This window comes from Polypterus senegalus, chromosome 18 (genome assembly GCF_016835505.1).
Source record: "Polypterus senegalus isolate Bchr_013 chromosome 18, ASM1683550v1, whole genome shotgun sequence".
In the NCBI taxonomy this organism is placed as follows: domain Eukaryota; kingdom Metazoa; phylum Chordata; class Cladistia; order Polypteriformes; family Polypteridae; genus Polypterus; species Polypterus senegalus.
Genome location: NC_053171.1, coordinates 52,951,106 through 52,970,039, shown reverse-complemented (window position 1 = coordinate 52,970,039; position 18,934 = coordinate 52,951,106). Strand labels below are relative to the sequence as shown.

At 41.2% G+C, this 18,934-nt stretch overlaps 1 protein-coding gene across 2 annotated transcripts in view; it reads right to left on the bottom strand.

Moving 5' to 3' along the window:
• Positions 1–18,934, bottom strand: part of inf2 (inverted formin 2) — a 195,341-nt gene that overhangs the window by 42,196 nt on the left and 134,211 nt on the right. For both annotated transcript variants that reach the window (XM_039741927.1, XM_039741928.1), the window contains exons 15-17: positions 12,374–12,481; positions 8,122–8,192; positions 4,355–4,475 (exon numbers count right to left, since the gene is read on the bottom strand). In XM_039741927.1, coding sequence (XP_039597861.1) covers positions 4,355–4,475; positions 8,122–8,192; positions 12,374–12,481 — 300 coding nt within the window. The remainder of the gene's footprint in view (positions 1–4,354; positions 4,476–8,121; positions 8,193–12,373; positions 12,482–18,934) is intronic.

Sequence of the window (18,934 nt, the reverse complement as noted above, 5' to 3'; positions counted from 1 at the left end):
GGTCTGATATGTGACTTATTGGACTTATTTACGGGAGAACTTATCCATGAGTATATATGGTATTAGGAACTAGAAAACTAACCCATTTGAATGTTTCCGTTACTTTAAATAATTTATTTCAGTTCAGCAGAGTTACAGTAAATATTTTGTAACCTGAAATAAGATTTTTTTTTCCTGGAAAATTTTCAGTGTCATGGTGTCACTTTACAATCTTTGAAGGCGTTTTATCCCTGGTCAAATGATGTTTTCTTTAAAATCGCATTTTTGCTGTCTTTTGAATATTTTGTTATTGCTTTTGTCTTTTCTTTGTATGAGAGTCATATTAGGGTTTTGATTAATATTATGTTCATTATTTTGCTTGGCCTAAGAGGTTTATGGATGTGGTGAGAGGGGACATGCATGTGATGGGTATGACAGAGCAAGACGATGAGAACAGAAGATGGAAAAAGATGATTTGCTGTGGTGACCCCTAATTGGAGCAGATGAACGGCAAAGAAGAAGTGTTTCTTATTTTGCTATTCTGTATTACCTTAATCATGAACATTTTCATTTTTATTATTCTCTGCCCCACTTCTGTAAGCAAGGCACACACTGTGAGATTTTTGGTACCATTTTAAGCCCAATTTGCAGTTGCCAGCTCCTTTTTGAAAGCAGCCTGAATGTCGACTTTGTCTTTTTACGTAAGGTATAACAAGGGTTATGATGCCCGATTGCATCTTATGATTGGGCTGTCACACAACAGACTTTCTGTCATATCAGAAGTTTAAGTTGGCTGTCTTGTAGTGACCGCAGTCTCACCAGCAGATTTTCAGATGTCACCTTTAAATTGGTATATTGTTCCCATATGTTATAGTATGGTGGCTGGATATTGTCCATTGGGTATATTGAAAAGCTAATTATCAAATACCAGCACACATACAACTAAGAGGCCAATGCCAAAAGTATCTTAAATAAATCAGCACACAAAGATTATGTATCTCCAATTTTCTACGCAAAATAGACAGACAGCATTGTCTGCACCTCAACCATCCACACGTTCAGTTACATCTTTTTAAGTGCCAGACTGAATGGACTGGCATCCCAACTGCAGTTGGGAACAAAATTTAAATCCCAGACTGTCCAACTCATATGAATTTCATCACAGCAACACATAATGTGACTCAGTAGTGTATATGGCCCCAACGTGCATATATGCACTCCTGACAACATCTTGGCATGATCTGGATGAGACTGCACATGGTGTCCTGGGGGATCTCCTCAGAAGGGGGGGCTGTACTGGATGGAGCACAAGAATGGAGACACAATCCAGCTGGGATGGTGCTCAGTTTCTGTCGCAGTCGGAATGATCACAAAATAGATGAACCAAGGACGAGTAGACCGTTGAACAATTCGTTCCCCAGCACAAAAGGTGCAGTGCTCCCACAGCTGGAGTCCAGTATGGACACCCACAGGGTTGTCTGGGTATTGTAGTATGTATTGGGTGTGCTGAAGAAACTGGCTTCCCTATTTTGGGGAGCTTCCATATGACCTGGAAGAGCTTCTGGCAGGCAATGCCATGACACTGGAGGTGCTCCCGTATCCAATATAAAAAAAGCCGCCTTGCCTCATCCAGAAGAGTAAGAGTCGGGAGGCAGAGGGTGAAAACTCGTGTAAAGGCGTGGAAGGTGATGGACAAGGAGAAGAAAATGTAACCTTTAACAATGAATGTGTTGATTGTTAATAAACCCGTGAACATGTCTCTAGGTAATAAAAACCTTTTATTTTATCCATGAACTGTTTTGGTTGAGTTGTATACGGTGTTTGGGGCTCACTGGTGCCCCCTTGTGGTCACAATTTGTACATTCAAAGAACAGTACAGCAAGAGCTCTTTTCTCTGTTGACGTTTTGAAAAACCTGTGGACATATTCTTTTGAAATGGGTAATGGTTTATTTCAAAACATCAGTGGGTAAAACTGTCCATTAGCGCGACGTATACGTGTAGGTCTGAGCACCCACAACATGGCATGTCACTTGGACCAGACATGCTCATACGCTTTGAGCACATACACAACTGGCAACATACACAACTATTGTGCAGTGTGAGTAATTACTTGACTGCGATTTCTAAAAATGGCGCAGTGTATGCCTGGCCTTAATGTGAAGGCTAAGGAGGCAGGGCCATCAAGTGATGCAGCTTGGGGTTTGGAAACTTCAGTTTATACTAAAGCTTCTGTTTTGAGATTGTGATGCATATTCTGATTTTGTGCTTTTTTGTTTTTCTTTGCAGATATCCTGAATTTTGACCCCTGCTCTTGTTTAAGGTACTGTCTTTGTTTTGAGATAATGGATTTGTTAAGTGCAGGTTTTGCCCAATAACTATACTGTTGCTTCTTCTTCCCTGCATTGCCTTTTTCTGCTCCTTGATTTTGTGAATTATTTAAATAAAATTCTTTGATTATAAAGAAACATAGTTATGTTTATTGTGGGCCCAAAATTTGATGGTGATCCTCCCACTGCTCTTAATATTTCTGAACTTTAAGCTTGGGTCCCCTGTTGGGCTTGTGAAGGAAATCATAACAAAATGGATAATGGATTGCTAAGGAACCTTGCCTGGTTGCTAAGGATTGCCTTCCGAAGACACACAAGGATTCACAACATGTAGACTGGGTTATAAATACCAGTGCAGCAACAGTAGTTAACTTGTCCAAGATTACAAATTTGATTTAGCAGTTTAGCTTGCGGCATTCTGCTTTACAATTCACAGCTTTCTTGTCATGACTCGGTTCTCTGTCTTAGCGTTTTGACTCCAGCCGAATTACTGTACTCTAATGATTCCTTCCAATTCATGTTTGACTACAATAACAGTTTAATCCTCTGGTTTTCATAACAAATAACAGTTTCTTTAGAAACATATTTTGGTGTTACGTTTGTTTATCAAGAAACACATGCATTTCCTAATTTGTTGCTAACTACAACCTAGTCATCGCTCTCTTACTGGATGGCGATAAAATGGCTGGCACTAAGTAACTGTTCTGCTGAGACGCTTAGGTATTTTGTGACTGGAATAACAAACTCTGGATGAGGAGCACACATCTACACTCATACCAGGTGAATTCACAGTCGACAATAAGTCGACCAAGCATATTTTTAGGAAAAGGAAGACAACAGTTGTACCCAGGGAAAATCCAAACAGACACAATGAGAACATGCAAGTCCATGAAGAAAGTAACGAAGGTAGGAATTAAAATCAGTCCTTGAAGGCGTGAGAATTAACACCCCACCATTATGTTAAGTGTTGCCATGGGTAATTTGTGATGACCATTTGAATGAAAATGAAAGATCTGTGCAAACGCTGAACGGTACACGATTTTCATTCAGGACTCTACCATAATGCTACCAATAACACAAGCTACAAATATACAGTGTCCAGAATGGCTGCTGTTTCTTGAACTAAAATGGCATCTCACCCAGGTGTTATCCATGCTTTGCGAAGTATTTGCACAGACTGCAGATTGAGAAAGAAGTTGTATCAACATTGACCCTTGTACTTCAGCTTTTGAAGTCTAAGACTTTGGGCCCGAACCTTCCATTTTTGTACATTTTACATGCTAGCTTTGGGTCTAATTACTATTTGTGATATTGTAACATTCTGCTGACGAGGTCATAGAAGCACCATTTTCTTATCTCCTGCTGTTGGCCACAGATATTTTTTTGATATAAAATACTAGCCGGCACTGCCTGCGTAGTAGTGAAACAGGACAGTGAGGAGGGCCCTGCCTGGCTCCCCACTCCTGATGTAACGCTTCCCCCTCCCCTTAGCCCACAGCCTTGGATTTGTGCAAATAAATTGCTACTGCAAGCAAATTATGATACTTAGCGTGATGAGTGAAGTCACAAAATCAACCGGAATGTTGAAGCAAACTCTAGAAAAAAGCCTGATCTAACTCCGCTAAGTAGTTCTCTTGTGAAAAGCAGACAGGTAGACAGACAGACAGACGTTGACATTGTGACACATGATGTTCCCAGGCAACCTCTATGTTAGGTGACGACAGGCTATATCATTTGTCTGTGTATTACATTTACATTAAAAATAAAATCGTACATTTACTGCTAGTTAACAGTAATTAAATAGCTAGTGTACTGTCGTGTTTGCCTGTAGACATTTCTTTTTGTTAACTACCTTAGTGTAGAGGGAACTAAAAGGCACTCTTGTCAAGATTTCAGTGCAGACCTTCCTTTCATCTCATTTCCTGGTTGCCAGGAAATGGTTGCCATCTCAATCTATTCACAGATCTGAACTCTGGCTCTTCTTAACACCTCACATGCACGTTGCAAGTCCAATGAAGTGTTTCGGACTTCATCCCAAACCACCTACCTCTATGACTTTTTCATACTGCATCTGGATGTCCTCCACTGATGACACTACTTTTTTTGCAGCATCTCTGAGTCGGGTATTGAGGGAGCTCACTTCACTCTGGATTGATTCAATGCTGATTCTAAATAAAAAAAACAAACAAAAAGTCAGATCCATGGCTTGCTCAGATCTTTCTTACTTATAACAGACACTCTGCAGGCTTGTGCAGTCCTCTGCTTTTACATATTGCAAACAGGTTATTGCTATTTTCTTACCACAACATTTCTTTTGCTCCTGAACCTACACAACATGTACAAAAACTATATAAACAAATGTAGTTCTTGTTCCCGAGTGCCCTGAAAGCAGCCGTCTTCCTCAAACTCCAATCAGCACCCTCTCACACACCATGGCTACCCCAAAGACTTCTGAAAACCTTGTCTGCAATCCTGTGCTATGTCATCCCAATACTGATGCTAACTATCAGCTCTGCTTCCTGAGCGGTACTCCAGATCTTACCCACAATCCTACCAAAGCTTTCGTTTATCAAGCTTGATTAAATCCCAAGGCCCACCGACAATAAGGTGTCCATCAACTTGCGATCAGGATACGTTCTGGCGCTGGGGCCACAAATCAACATGGAGGAGGAGAGGTCTGATCAATGCCTTTGTTATGGTCCTTAGTGGGTTACGCTTCAGGTTCTGGTCCTCAATCCACGTTGCCAGCAACTTTTCCATATCAGCTATATATATAGTGCTGTGAAAAACTATTTGCCCCTTCCTGATTTCTTATTTTTTTGCATGTTTGTCACACTTAAATATTTCAGATCATCAAACAAATTTTAAAATATTAGACAAAATTTTAAAAACCAAAGGGAAGATTACCGAGTGAAATCCATAATAGTGTAGCATCCCTGGCTTCTGGACTTGAGAGGGGACTCCTTCCACAGGCAGCCCAGATTACTTGGAGAAGCCGGCCTAAGAGAAAGCTCTGTGATTGGCGTTAAGAGTGAGGAAGAACATTTCAGATGCATCTCTCCGGTCACTAGAGTTCATCCACCGCGATGCATCGCCACTGACACTGATCAGTCTGGAAAAGGTTACAAAGCTATTTCTAAAGGTGACAGCCGTTATCCACAAATGGAGAAAATATGAAGCAGTGGTGAACCTTCCCAGGAGTGGCCGGCCTACAAAAATTATCCCAAGAGCACAGTAACGACTCATCCAAGAAGTCACAAAAGAACCCAGAACAACATCTAAAGAACTGCAGGCTTCCCTTGCCTCAGTTGAGGTCAGTGTTCATGACTCAATCAGAAAAAAGAGACTGGGGAAAAAATGGCATGCATGGCGGAGTTTCAAGGTGAAAACCACTGCTAACCAAAAAGAACAGAAAGGTTTGTCTCACTTTGGCCAAAAAACATCGTGATGATCACCAATACTTTTGGGAAAATGTTCTGTGGATTGATGAATCAAAAGTACAAAACTTTTTGTAAGGTGTGCGTCCCATTACATCTGGCGTAAAAGTAACACAGCATTTCAGATTCATGATGGAACCATGAATTCTGCTCTCTACCAAAAATCCTGAATGAGAATGTCTGGCCATCAGTTCGTGACCTCAAGCTTGAAGCACACTTGGGTTCTGCAGCAGGACAATGATCCAAAAACACATCAGCTTCCACCTCTGAATGGCTTAAAAAAACAAAATGAAGGCTGTGGAGTGGCCTAGTCAAAGTCCGGACTTGAATCCAATTCAGATGCTGTGGCATGACCTTAAAAGAGCGGTTCATGCTCAAAAACCCTCCAATGTGGCTGAATTGAAACAATTCTGCAAAGAAGAGTGGGCCAAAATTCCTCCATAGCGATGTGAAAGACTCAATGCCAGTTATCACAAAAACTTGATTGCAGTTGTTGCTGCTAAGGGTGGCACAACCAGTTATTAGGTTTTTTTGGGCAATTACTTTTTCACATAGGGCGATGTAGGTTTGTATAGTTTTTTTCCTTAATAAATAAAATCATCACTTAAACACTGCACTTTGCGTTTACTTGGGTTATCTTTGTCTAATATTTAAATTTGTTTGATAATCTGAAAAATTTAAGTGCGACAAAGTTGCAAAAAAATAAGAAATCAAGAAAAGGGCAAATACTTTTTCACTGCAATGTGGGTCCCTTTCACTGCCTGGTTGAAATGGTAATAGTCAGTGGCGATGCATCGCGGTGGATGAACTCTAGTGACCGGAGAGATGCATCTGAAATGTTCTTCCTCACTCTTAACGCCAATCACAGAGCTTTCTCTTAGGCCGGCTTCTCCAAGTAATCTGGGCTACCTGTGGAAGGAGTCCCCTCTCAAGTCCAGAAGCCAGGGATGCTACACTATTATGGATTTCACTGCTGCAGATCCCCTAACTGCCTCGGTAATCTTCCCTTTGGTTTTTAAAATTGTCGTTATTGGTGAGGGGGACCAGCCAAAATCGCATGTGGCACCATTCACTGCTATGCCACTTCCATACTGTTACTGTTACTTTTAACTTGGTTACCAAAATCAAGGACACGTATTTTCTTCTTGGACTAGTCCATAGATGCGACGTGGTGGTGTTTTGGATCAATGACAAAAATATAATAGCTATAAAATACTAACTACACACTGGAGACCCAAGTGAACAAGCTTGGATGCAAGGAGCTGGTGCCTGCTACATTTCACCTGGTAGCAAAATGTTATACAGTACAGCATTTGTTTTCTCCTTATTAAAACAGAATAAGTACACATTAACATCTAACAATAAATCGGAAACATACCTGTTTATTATAGCTATCAGGTAACACCTGTGTTATAGGACAGGTGAGGTATACACTTACCCTCATACAGCTGGCAGCACAATAGGCTTTGTTTAGAACATACTCAGTGCAGGATGATAGATACGCCCGTTGCAGCCATTAACCGCATGTTCAGCTGGACTTTAGGGCAGATGGCAGATACAGTAGATATCTGCTATGGACCTCAGACGCAAGTATAATCAGGCGTTAATAGGATGCATGTTGATGGCTAACTGTGCTTACATAGTCTCCTTCTAAACACTAATGTGTTTCAGTTGTGACAGCAGACATCCTTACACCTACTAGATGTGCTTACCTAATATTAGGAACCACGACATGGTGATACACACACTTAGAAATAAATAAACATTGTCACAAGTAGGAAGACTACAGAGAAGCATTCACAGATGCTTTTCAAAATTACTTTCGAGATGGGCCAGCTGAAGACTTCAACTTTGGAAGGAACAAATTTTTAATGAGCGTGTTCCATTTGTGGACAAAACAAGCCGGCCCTGCCCTATTAAAATCTTAATACCTTGAAATATAAACCAGCAGTGCAACTTGGAAGATCTGACCACATCTTACTGCCATTTATCAGCCTGTCATCAGACGGCAGCAGCTCTCTTATTGTCCAAAAGATTGGCATGGGCCTATGAAGGCCAAACCCTGCCTGTTGAATTCTGGGGTAGGCTGCCTGTGGTGAGGCTGACGTGGGAGAGCCAAACCAAATGAAGGGGTGGTTTGGCTTACGGTTTTTCTCGACCTCCGTCCATTTTTGTGCTTTGTTGTAAAGGAAATCATAACAAATCGATAATGGATTGCTAAGAGACCTTGCCTGGTTGTTAAGGATTGCCTCCGAAGACACATAGCGAACTTTTGTCAAGTTTTAATTTCCACTTGGGATATCAATCTTACCGTCATGCACAGAACAAAGTGGTATGATTTTTATTTATGGTATACAATACTACTCTTCTTACTCACCCGGCAGCACTAGCACAGCAGGCCAGGTCCTCGGGCAGATTCATTAAGTCAGGGTATTTTTTTTCAGCTTCCTGAAGGGGAAAAATATATTAAAAATAAAAGAAATGAAAAGATATCTTCTGAAAAGGCATTTTTTAACAGTGCATTCTTGAGTACCATAACAAGCTTAACAAGCCAATGAAGAGCCATCAATACATTTACACTAGTCTTTGAGAAGTGGGAGATAAAAAAATTAAAATCCAAACCAAGTACACACTGGTAGTGCCAACTCAAATGAGACACCCACCCGGCAGGGACTTAAAGGGCATCCTCGGGGGTTCAACTTCAACAAAAGTGACTGCACCACTTGCAATTTTCCATTTGTATGTATCTTTAAAGGCATAACAACAACATTTATTTCTATAGTACGTCTTCATACAAATAATGTAGCTCAAAGTGCTTTACAAGATGTAGAAAGAAAAAAAATACAGTACAGGCCAAAAGTTTGGACACACCTCCTCATTCAATGTGTTTTCTTTATTTTCATGACCATTTACAGCACTCCATCACTCTCCTTCTTGGTCAAATAGCCCTTACACAGCCTGGAGGTGTGTTTGGGGTCATTGTTCTGTTGAAAAATAAATGATCGTCCAACTAACCTGACTTCTGCACAACACAACTGCTGGTCCCAACCCCATTGATAAAGCAAGAAATTCCACTAAATAACCCTGATAAGGCACACCTGTGAAGTGAAAACCATTTCAGGTGACTACCTGTTGAAGCTCATCGAGAGAATGCCAAGCGTGTGCAAAGCAAGAAACTAGAATATAAAACATGTTTTCGGTTATTTCACCTTTTTTTGTTAAGTACATAACTCCACATGTGTTCGTTCATAGTTTTGATGCCTTCAGTGAGAATCTACCAATGTAAATGGTCATGAAAATAAAGAAAACACATTGAATGAGGAGGTGTGTCCAAACTTTTGGCCTGTACTGTATATAAAAATAAGATTAGGCAATACTAAGTAACAAAGAATAAAGTAAGGTCTGATGGCCAGGGAGGACAGAAAAAACAAAAACTCCAGGGGCTGGAGAAAAAAAAAACAAAATCTGCTGGGGTTTCAAAGACATGTCATGTGGTGTGTTGATTAGCAGATAACCGCTCTGTACAACTGTGGTGAGCAGAAAAGCATCTCAAGAGTGCACAATAAATCTAACCTTCAGGAAGATTGGCTACAACAGCAGAAGACCATGTTACATTTCACTGCCCTCAGTCAATGACAGAAAGCTGAGGCCGCAGTGGGCAGAGGCTCACCAAAACTGGTCAACTGAAGCCTGGTCTGATTAACCTCAAGTTCTGCTCAGACACCAATGGTGGGGTTAGAATTTCAAATCAATGAAGCCAAACTGACTTGTGTTAACAGTCCAGGCTGGTGGTGGCATTGTCATGATGTGGTGAATGTTTTATTGGCACACTCAGAGTCCATTAATAGCAATCAATTATTCACTTGAATGCCACTGCCTATCTGAATATTGTTGCTGATCCTACCATACCCCTTCTTGTCTACATTTTACCCATCTTCTAATGGCTATGTCCAGCGTGATTATACAGAACGTCACAAAGCAAACAGGTTTCAAGAACATGACAATGAGCTTAGTGACCTTTAGTGGTCATGCAAGTCCAACAGAACACCTTTAGAATGTGGTAGAATGGGAGAAGTACAGCATGAATGGGCAGCTGCAGAAATTGTGTGATGAAATCCTGTCAACATGGACCAGAATCTCAAGGGAATGTTTTCAACAACTTGTGGAATCCATACCATGAGGAACTGAGGCTGTTTTCAGAGTAAAGGTTTTAGTATAATGGTTCAAAGATTTGCTCGGTGAACATACATCCAGATTGAACATCACGTACTGGTAGGCCAGTGGCACCAAAAGCAGTCACTAAACAGCCATGTGTTACCTGCTGTACTTAAGTAGAATCTTCTAGCCTTTAGCGAGGAGATGGTGTACCAGCACAACTACAACACAAGGACCTTTAGCTGTGTCCCCTTAATTCCCAATCACTACATCAGTGATACTCAAGCACTTGGTCTGCTGCCAGTGGGTTGTGAGTTGTTACTCTTTATAATGGTAGCTGGTCAATTTCCTTTTTAATTTGTGCATGTCAGAAATGGGATCCCCTTACCCCCTACCGAGAGTCATATAGATACATACCCGACAAATAAATGGTGGAGATAAATTGGAAATATATTAAAGAAATACATTTGTCCTCAGCTAAGAGTTCTTTGAGTCAGAAACCAGACAGGAGGAAGCCTGCTCAATGTGTCTTTAATTTCTCTTCACGAAGACAGAGCTCCCCGTTATAGCAGTCTACTAAGGGACAGTTCCCGGAGCAGAGGTGCCAGCATAGGATCACAGAACAATGACAGAAGCTCAAACTTACAGATAGATGAATTTACAGAATTGGGCTGAATTATTGCTCACACATTTACTCCGATTGGTTCAATGGCTTACACCATCTGAATATTTACTTTGATTGGTTTGCTAGCTTACATGTTTACTCTGATTGGCTAAAAGACAGGAGAGGTTTTCAGCAGACAGCATAGCTGGCTTACCTACCCAAAATGAAAGTTTCATTCTACTACATTCTTGTTCTTCTCCACATCTCTTAAGTTCAGCTCTAATTGTGTATGTGACAACTGTCAAGTAAAGAATGTGACCGGGAGCATTTCTGCCTCTTGACTGAACCCTTTCAGTTGTCTCTTTATGCCATTTCTAAGACAAATGCTATATATTTCTTGTGCACAGCATACCAAAATCCTTCATGCACAATAATTACACTGCCTCTTGATGTCCCCTTTATTCTCTCACAACTGCATTTAGTTCAGCAAAGTAAAAGCCTTTTTGGATTTCTTGAAAGTTAGCCACATATCTTATATATAAATGTCTATGCGTGGAAGTGTGTGTGTGTGTGTCTGTCCGGCCGGCCCGGAAGTGAGAGGTGGATTCGGGGTAAGGGCTCAGAAAACTCGTTTAGCCACTAGTAACACAAGCGAGGCCATCACGTCAGCAAAATGAAACCTCAGAAGAATGGCAAAGTTGCTTAGCTGCTAACACTGACAACACAGTATTCCCTTTTACTTACTTCCTACTGCCGCTAATGCCCAAGTGATGCGAGCACGTCGGTAAAACAAATAATTTTGGAGAGAGATGCCCAGAGTAGTTCCTTTCAATTACCTGACATCTCTACATTTCAGTTTTTTTCTGACGATTTCAATAGTTTCTAGGACCCCGGGCTTTTTACAGTACAGGCTTACACAGCTAGTTTTATATAAATGTCTACGTGCGTGTGGAAGTGTGTGCTACAGCATGAAGCTCAAAGAAAGCGACTTCTTAGCTGTCGCCACCGAGAAAAGAGAAACTCGCTTAACCGCTGATAGACAACCAATGCAACTGATTGATTGAAGTGCCAGAATCCATGGTTTCTAGGAGGCTGGTTTTTCTTTTTTTTTTTTAAGAGCACAGGCTTACACAGCTAGTATTGTATAATCTTGCATTTACCCAGTCCGCCTATCAGAGGTCACGTAAATTCTATAACATTTAATTTTAGATCTCCCAATTACCATTGAAGGATGGCATCATGTTAACTCATGAATTTTTTCTTTTAAACTTTCCCTTCAGTCAGTTGCTTATACTTGAACATGAGGATACAATTTACTGTACAGTAGTTAATTTCTGTTTTTGAAAGAAAATGGAACCTGCATCATCAAATGGGAAAAAAAAAAAACCTTGAGCGACTTGGAGAAAGTTTTTTCCCCCCGTCTAACAGTTCTCATTTTACACACTTTCCCCTTTGTACACAGACACGTGTAAACTCAAGAGCTTTCAACCAACTTGCCGTCATTTAGTCAAGTGCTGGTTAAGTCAGGAACTGTTGGTTATTGTAAGAGAGGGACGCCTGTGCTAGAAAACACCACAAATAGAAATATGCACGTTTGGTCAGACATGAAGCTCAAGGCATTTCCTCACTGCTCAACGTAGAGATAACAAGAGGCAGCGAGAATGGCACCAGGTTTAGTTTGGCCAGAGCTCATCGTCATCCTCCCACCACAACCACAATTACTAAACTGTTACTAACATTTTCTTCAGGAAACCAAGTTTTGTCATTTTGTTACAATTCCAGTATATACATTTTGTTCCAATAGTAATAAGTTAAAAAAAAAAAAAAAGAAAAGAAAAAGAACAAAAATACACAAGCAACAGACTCATACCTCCAATATGTGGTTAAGCAGAGTGATGCGAGACTTGTTTGCCTTGGTCTCTGTCAGCTTGAGCAGCGTACTTATTTTAAAGCCTTCAGCATTGCCAGTGTGACTGCCCTGTCAAAAAAAAAACAAAAAACAACAACAATTCATCTCTTTATCAAGATTTCAATCTTACTATTACTGGTAAAAATGTCCAACACAACAACCCACGAGTCCAGTTGTGCCTGAATCATATTTTCAATCCACAACATTACTGCACATTAGTGCCAGGACAGACAGCAGTGCTGGACCTCAAATGGCACTCAGTGTGGACTTTACATGCTGGCTGAAAATATGAATGCTGGAATTCAGACAAGCGCTCACCTCCCAAAGAGAGCAGTAAACGTGAGAAAGTGTGCTTTTTGATGGGCTGCTCAGTTTCAGGCCTGACCTCCATGCTGGGACAGAGTTCAGCGTTAGTCCTTCCACGCACTGCTCAGATTAAGAATGACTTGAAACTGGCAGGCCATTCTGGTTTGTGTTCTTCATTGCCTAGATTTTGTTTGAATTTACAGCATCTTTAATGAATTTTGTAATGTAAAATCTTAAGAAGGCAGTCAGACAGAAAGGAAATATAAAGGCACATAAATACACTCACCAGCCACTTTATTAGGTAAACTGCTTGTTAACACAAATTTCTAATAAGAGAATCACATGGTAGCAACTCAATACCTTTAGGCCTGTAGACATTGTCAAGACCTGCTGAAGTTCAAACCGAGCATCAGAATGAGGAAGAAAGGTGATTGAAGTGACTTAGAATGTGAAATGGTGGTCGGATGTAGATGGGCTGGTCAGAGTATTTCAGAAACTGCTGATCTACTGTGATTTTCAAACACAATCATCTCTAGGGTTTACAGAGAATGGTCCGACAAAAGGAAAATAACCAGTGAGTGGACGTTCTCTGGGTGAAAATACGTTGTTGATGTCAGAGGTCAGAGGAGAATGGCCATACTGGTTTGAGCAGATAGAAAGGCAACAGTAACTCAAATAAGCACTCTTTACAAGCGGGGTATGCAGTAGAACATCTCTGAATGCACAACACGTCAAATCTTGAAGCAGGTGGGCTACAACAGCAGGAGACCACAGCAGCTGCCAGTCCTGTCAGCTGAGAACAGGGAGCTGAGGTAACAATTCACAAGGACTCACCAAAATTGGGCAGTAGAAGACCGGAACAATCTTGTCTTATCTAACGAGTCTCGATTTCTGCTGCAATATTCGGATGGTAGGGTCAGAACATGAAAGCAGGGATCCATCCTGCCTTGTATCAACAGTTTAGGCTGCTGGTGCTGGTGTGAGATATTTTTATCAATTAAATACAGTGGCCTACCCGAGTAGTGTTGCTGACCACGTCCATCGTTTATGACAGCAGTGTATTCATCTACTAATAGTTACTTCCAGCGGGATAATGCAATATGTCACAAAGCTCAGATCATCTCAAAGTGGTTTCTTGAACATGACAAGGAGTTCACTGTACTCATGGCCTCCACAGTTTCCAGATCTCAATCCAATAGAGCTCCTTTGGAATGTGGTGGGGATGGGAGATTTGCATCATGAATATGTAGCTGACAAATATGCAGCAACTGCGTGATCCCATCATGTCAACATGGACCAGAATCCCATGAGGACTGTTTCTAGCACCTTGTTGAATCTATGCCATTAAGAATTACGGCAGTCCTGAAGGCAAAATGGGAGTCCAACCGGGTACCAGCAAAGTGTACCTAATGTGTTCAGTGAGTGTCCATACAGCATCAATATAAATTATTCAGTCCCAGTGGATTCAACTTGCTTTTATTGACACTGATCAGCAGAACAAGATTCTGTAATGTCTAAGTGTGGGCAGACCTCTGCAAAGTGGTCAAAATGAATTACAATAAAAAACAAAATAACAAACACACACACGCATTTCATATAAAATTCATAGATCAAAACCAGTGCAGCCCATTAGTTTTTAGAAATACCCGGAATTGGTTCAATGGAAATCACCTGTCCAGGCTCTCAGTTAATTCTGGGGACATTTTGGGCTCTGTGGACAACTAAGCTCATGCCCCCCACTTCAAACACCATTTTAATGCTGGACAGGTTTCAACAACCTCTGTGGAAAAAGCAGGATGGGGACTGGAGATTTAGGTGAATGAGCAATGGGGAGAAAGGGAGCACACACTAAATGTGTGGTCCGGACATTGAAAGGCAGATTGAATTCAGCCATGTTACTGACCAGCGAGGCAAGTTGCGCCATCCTGGCTGACTCAGTGACAGAAATGATTCAGTCTGTTGCCAATAGCTTATGGATGAATCATTCTGACTGCTGGTGACTTGAAACATCAATTTGGTATGTTTCATGGTGGACCTGCTCTATCTAAATGGTCTCGGCCCGAAGCCTCTCCCTTTGGATTAGCGCAAATATATCGTTCCTGCAAGCGAACTATGATTCTTGGTGCAATGAGAGAAGTTGCAAAATCAACCAGAATGTTCAAGCAAATTAGAAAAAAAGAAAAAAAAAAAACCCAACCTGAAATTCATGAAGTAGTTCCCTCATGGTAAGCGGACAGAAACACACACACACACACACAGAGACTCACATTGGATTATATATATTAGTTTCTGTATAATCGTAATTTCCCCTTGGGGACAAATGTAGTATTTGCCTATCTAAACGCCCCTGTAAGTGAAAGTGTCAACTCATGCCAAGTCAGTATGGTGGCCTAAACTAAACAATAAAGACAAAAGAACACTCAAAGCATTTCCATGAACGGTGCAAGTCAGGGGATAAAAACAATAAAATCTAAATCTAAAGTCCCAGGACATCCACATAATTCTGTTACAAAGAAATGGCAAGAGAATGTCACTGCTGGAAACCCATCGTCCACAAAAATTAAAGATGACAAGTTAGAGACGCCACCAGGAGGCCTCTGAAGAAGCAAGAAGCTACAGTGTGTGTTATTGTAGAGAGTGTGAAGACAGTAAGTGTACACAGGTGCTTCTCCAGTCACAAAGAGGAGAAAAAAAACACACACACAGAACACATCTCAGCAGAAGGCACACACAGGAGACTCTGAGGTCCGCTGTGAAGGTCTTGATTAGACCAAAATGGAGTTTTTTTGGGCCTTCTGATCAAATGGCATGTTACGCAGCACATCATCACCAACACACCATCCTCACTGTGAAGTATGGTGCTGCCAGCATCAAGCTCTGTAGATGCTTCTCTGCAGCAGGTCCTAGAAGACTCGGGAAGGTAAAAATGAACTCCGGAAAATACAAAGATATTCTGGAGGGAAACGTGATGAAGTGTGCAAGAAGCCTACATCGTGGGAGAAGAAACCAGCCTCAAAACATAAAGCTTAAGTGACATAGGAATGGCTTCAAAACAATCCTGTGACCATCTAGGAGTAGCCAAGTCAGAGTCCAGATCTCAGTCCAATTGAGAATTTGAGGCTGAACTTGCTGCTCACTATCGATCACCATGACCCCTGACAGAGCTTGAGCAGTTTTGTAAAGAAGAATGGGGAAAAAATGGAAAAAGTGGCATCTACTAAAAATGGACTTCAAGAGGCAAATCAATGATTTTTGTTATTTTGTTCCACAAACACTCACATCTGTGAATGCGCAGTATGAATTAAACTGTACATTTGTCAGCCTTGTGGCACAGAGCTCAGAGCATCCTGGGTTTTATACATTTTTATAAATTCTCCCTGTGCTTGGGTTTTCCTCCCACACCTCCACCGACATGCAGCTTGAGTCAATCTCTACACCTTTTAGTTTGGATTTTAATTTTCAAAAGAAAATGGGTTTGTGCTTCCAATGGTGAATCTCCTCACTTTCTAAAACTCTGAACAGATTAAACAACTTGGTACAGGCCAAAATCTTTCTTTACATTTTAAAATCGTACCCATCAGTTGCATTTGCTTGTTCCAGAAGCAGAACTGGTTGTTCTGGCAAGTCCCACCGACAGAATCCTCATTTTAATGGAGTTATGCCGTAATGCAAATCTGTATTATACAATTCCTAATTATCTTTCCGAGAAGCTCAATTTTAGCCTCCTTTGTACAGCTTCATTCAGGCCTGGTGACTCATCTTCTGAAGAGAAACTGCTGCAGCAATTACTCCTACTCACCGTGTCAGCTTTTAGCGTGACTAACTGCATTAAAGTGAAAGCTTTAATACAGGAGAACAAACCGTGCTGCCTTAGGAAAAGAGAGACAGGGGATCAGCACTTTCATTTTTACTGGTGGACCAAAGAAAAAACCAGTGTCTACCTTAAATTACAATCAATTTCAGTTTCAGAGCGCCTTCTTAGCCGGTGCTCGTACTAAATATATTCTCGAGTGTTACATAAAGCACTTCTGAAGGTACTCACAGTTCAAGGACACAGAGTGACTTGGGAAGTGGCACCTGCTGCAGAAATGTGGCTGATAAAAGTGTTATATAAAATAGTTTAATTGGAAAAGTGTCCTCTGGCAACATTCCCAGTAAACAGAATTACACAAACCGACGACTTCTAATGAAGAGTGAAGCAGCAAAAGGCCTAACTAGCAACCTGTCCTCCTTCTGGACTTGCTCATCACCAACATCAACAGTCAAGCCTCTAGCAGTTTCTCTTTTTTTCAGCAAATGTTTTATACAGTTCCCTCCATGATGCTTGGGACAAACACATGTTCTTCCTTGATTCTCTGCTCCACAGTTTAAAATTGCAAATCAAACCATTCAGACATTGCGATTGAAATGCACACTGTATTTACATTCACTTTGGTGCCACCATGCAGAAATCACAACACTGTTTCTACACAGTCCCCCCATTTCAGAGTTCCATAATATTTGGGACAATTGGCGTCACAGGTGTTTGTAATTCCTCAGGTGTGTTTCATATCATACTGTACCTCAGCTTGTTCCTATTCTTTGCGGTCTGTTGTTGCCAATGTTCAACATGAGGACAAGAGCTGTGCCAATGAAAGTCAAAGAAGCCATTAGAAGGCTGATAAACAAGAATAAAACTATCAGAGACATCAATAAAACCTTAGGATGGCCAAAATCAACTGTCTAGAATATCATGAAGAAGAAAGAACACACCGGTGTGGTTAGTGATCACAAAGGAACTGGTAGGCCACAGAAGACCTCAACTGCTGATGACAGAAGAATCCTCACTGTGGTCAAGAAAAAGCCCACTCCAACTCCAGTCTGACAGATCAGAAACAGGAGGCAGATGTGAATGTGTGTGTCCGTGTGTCAGAGATAACTATCCGCAGAAGTCTTCATGAGTGGAAGTACAGAGGCCACACTGCAAGATGTAGACCACTATTTAAGTCACAAAAACAGGATGGCCAGATTACAGTTTGTGAAAAAGGACTTAAGAGTCTGCAGAATTCTGGAGAAAGGTCTTGTGGACAGACGAGACAAAGATGAACCTCATCAGAGTGAAGGGTGAGAGCAAAGTGTGGAGACCAAAAGGAACTGCACGAGATCCACAACAGACCACCTTCTCTGTTAAACATGGTGGTGGGAGTGTTATGGCTTACACATGTGTGGTTGCCACAGGTCCTGGTACACTTTTCTTCATTGATGATGTGACTGCTGATGGCAGTAGTACAAGGAATTCTGCGTTGTAGAGAAACATCTGATCTGCTTAAGTTCCAGTACAGGCCTCGGAACGCATTGACGGTGCTTCATCCTCCAACAAGATAATGAGCCAAACATACTCTGAAGCAACACAGGAGTTTATCAAAGCTAAAAAATGGAAAATTCTTGAATGGCCAAACCAGCCACCCAATTTAAATCTAACTGAGCAGGCCTTCCATGTGCTGAAGAGCAAACTTATGGGAACAAGACCCTCGAAACAAGCAGGAGCAGAGAATGGCTGCATTAAAGACATGGCAGTGGATCACCAGAGAAGTCCCTCAGCACCTTGTGATGTCCGTAGTCAATACATGCAAGGGATATGTGACTAAGTCCTAAATACGACAATGGCTTTAATAGACCTGCCATTGCTGTGACCAAACATTATGGTTCCCTGATATGGGGGGGTCGGGGGGGGGATCACGTACAATAGATAAAGTATTGTCACTTCAACTTCAACAACAGCAATGTGCACTTTAATCATGATGTCTGAATCGTTTGATTTGTAATTGTAAACCGCGGAGCAGAGGGAGAAATCAAATGCCTTTGTTCCCAACATTATGGAGGACACTGGTTGGATTTGGTTAAATTGTTTTTATGTGGTACTGTGAAAAAGTATGAAAAAATTGATGTGATGCAGGAAAGCTATCAAAAATTGTGCCAGCAATAATTTTTTATTAATTGATAAAACTTCCTGGAAAATGTGGACAACGGAAAACTTCAAAAGTAGTAAACATTTGGCATTCCCACCCTTTACTGATTGGCCCACTATCATGCAGTTCCTGACCTTCCTCTTGCTCCTTCACTCCAGTTCCACGTCATTCTTTGGCGATCTGAGGTGGAGATCAGAACTCTGTGATGGCCATACCACCGGTGCAAGATACCCTGTACCTCATTTTATGATTTTGGCTGTGTAAATGG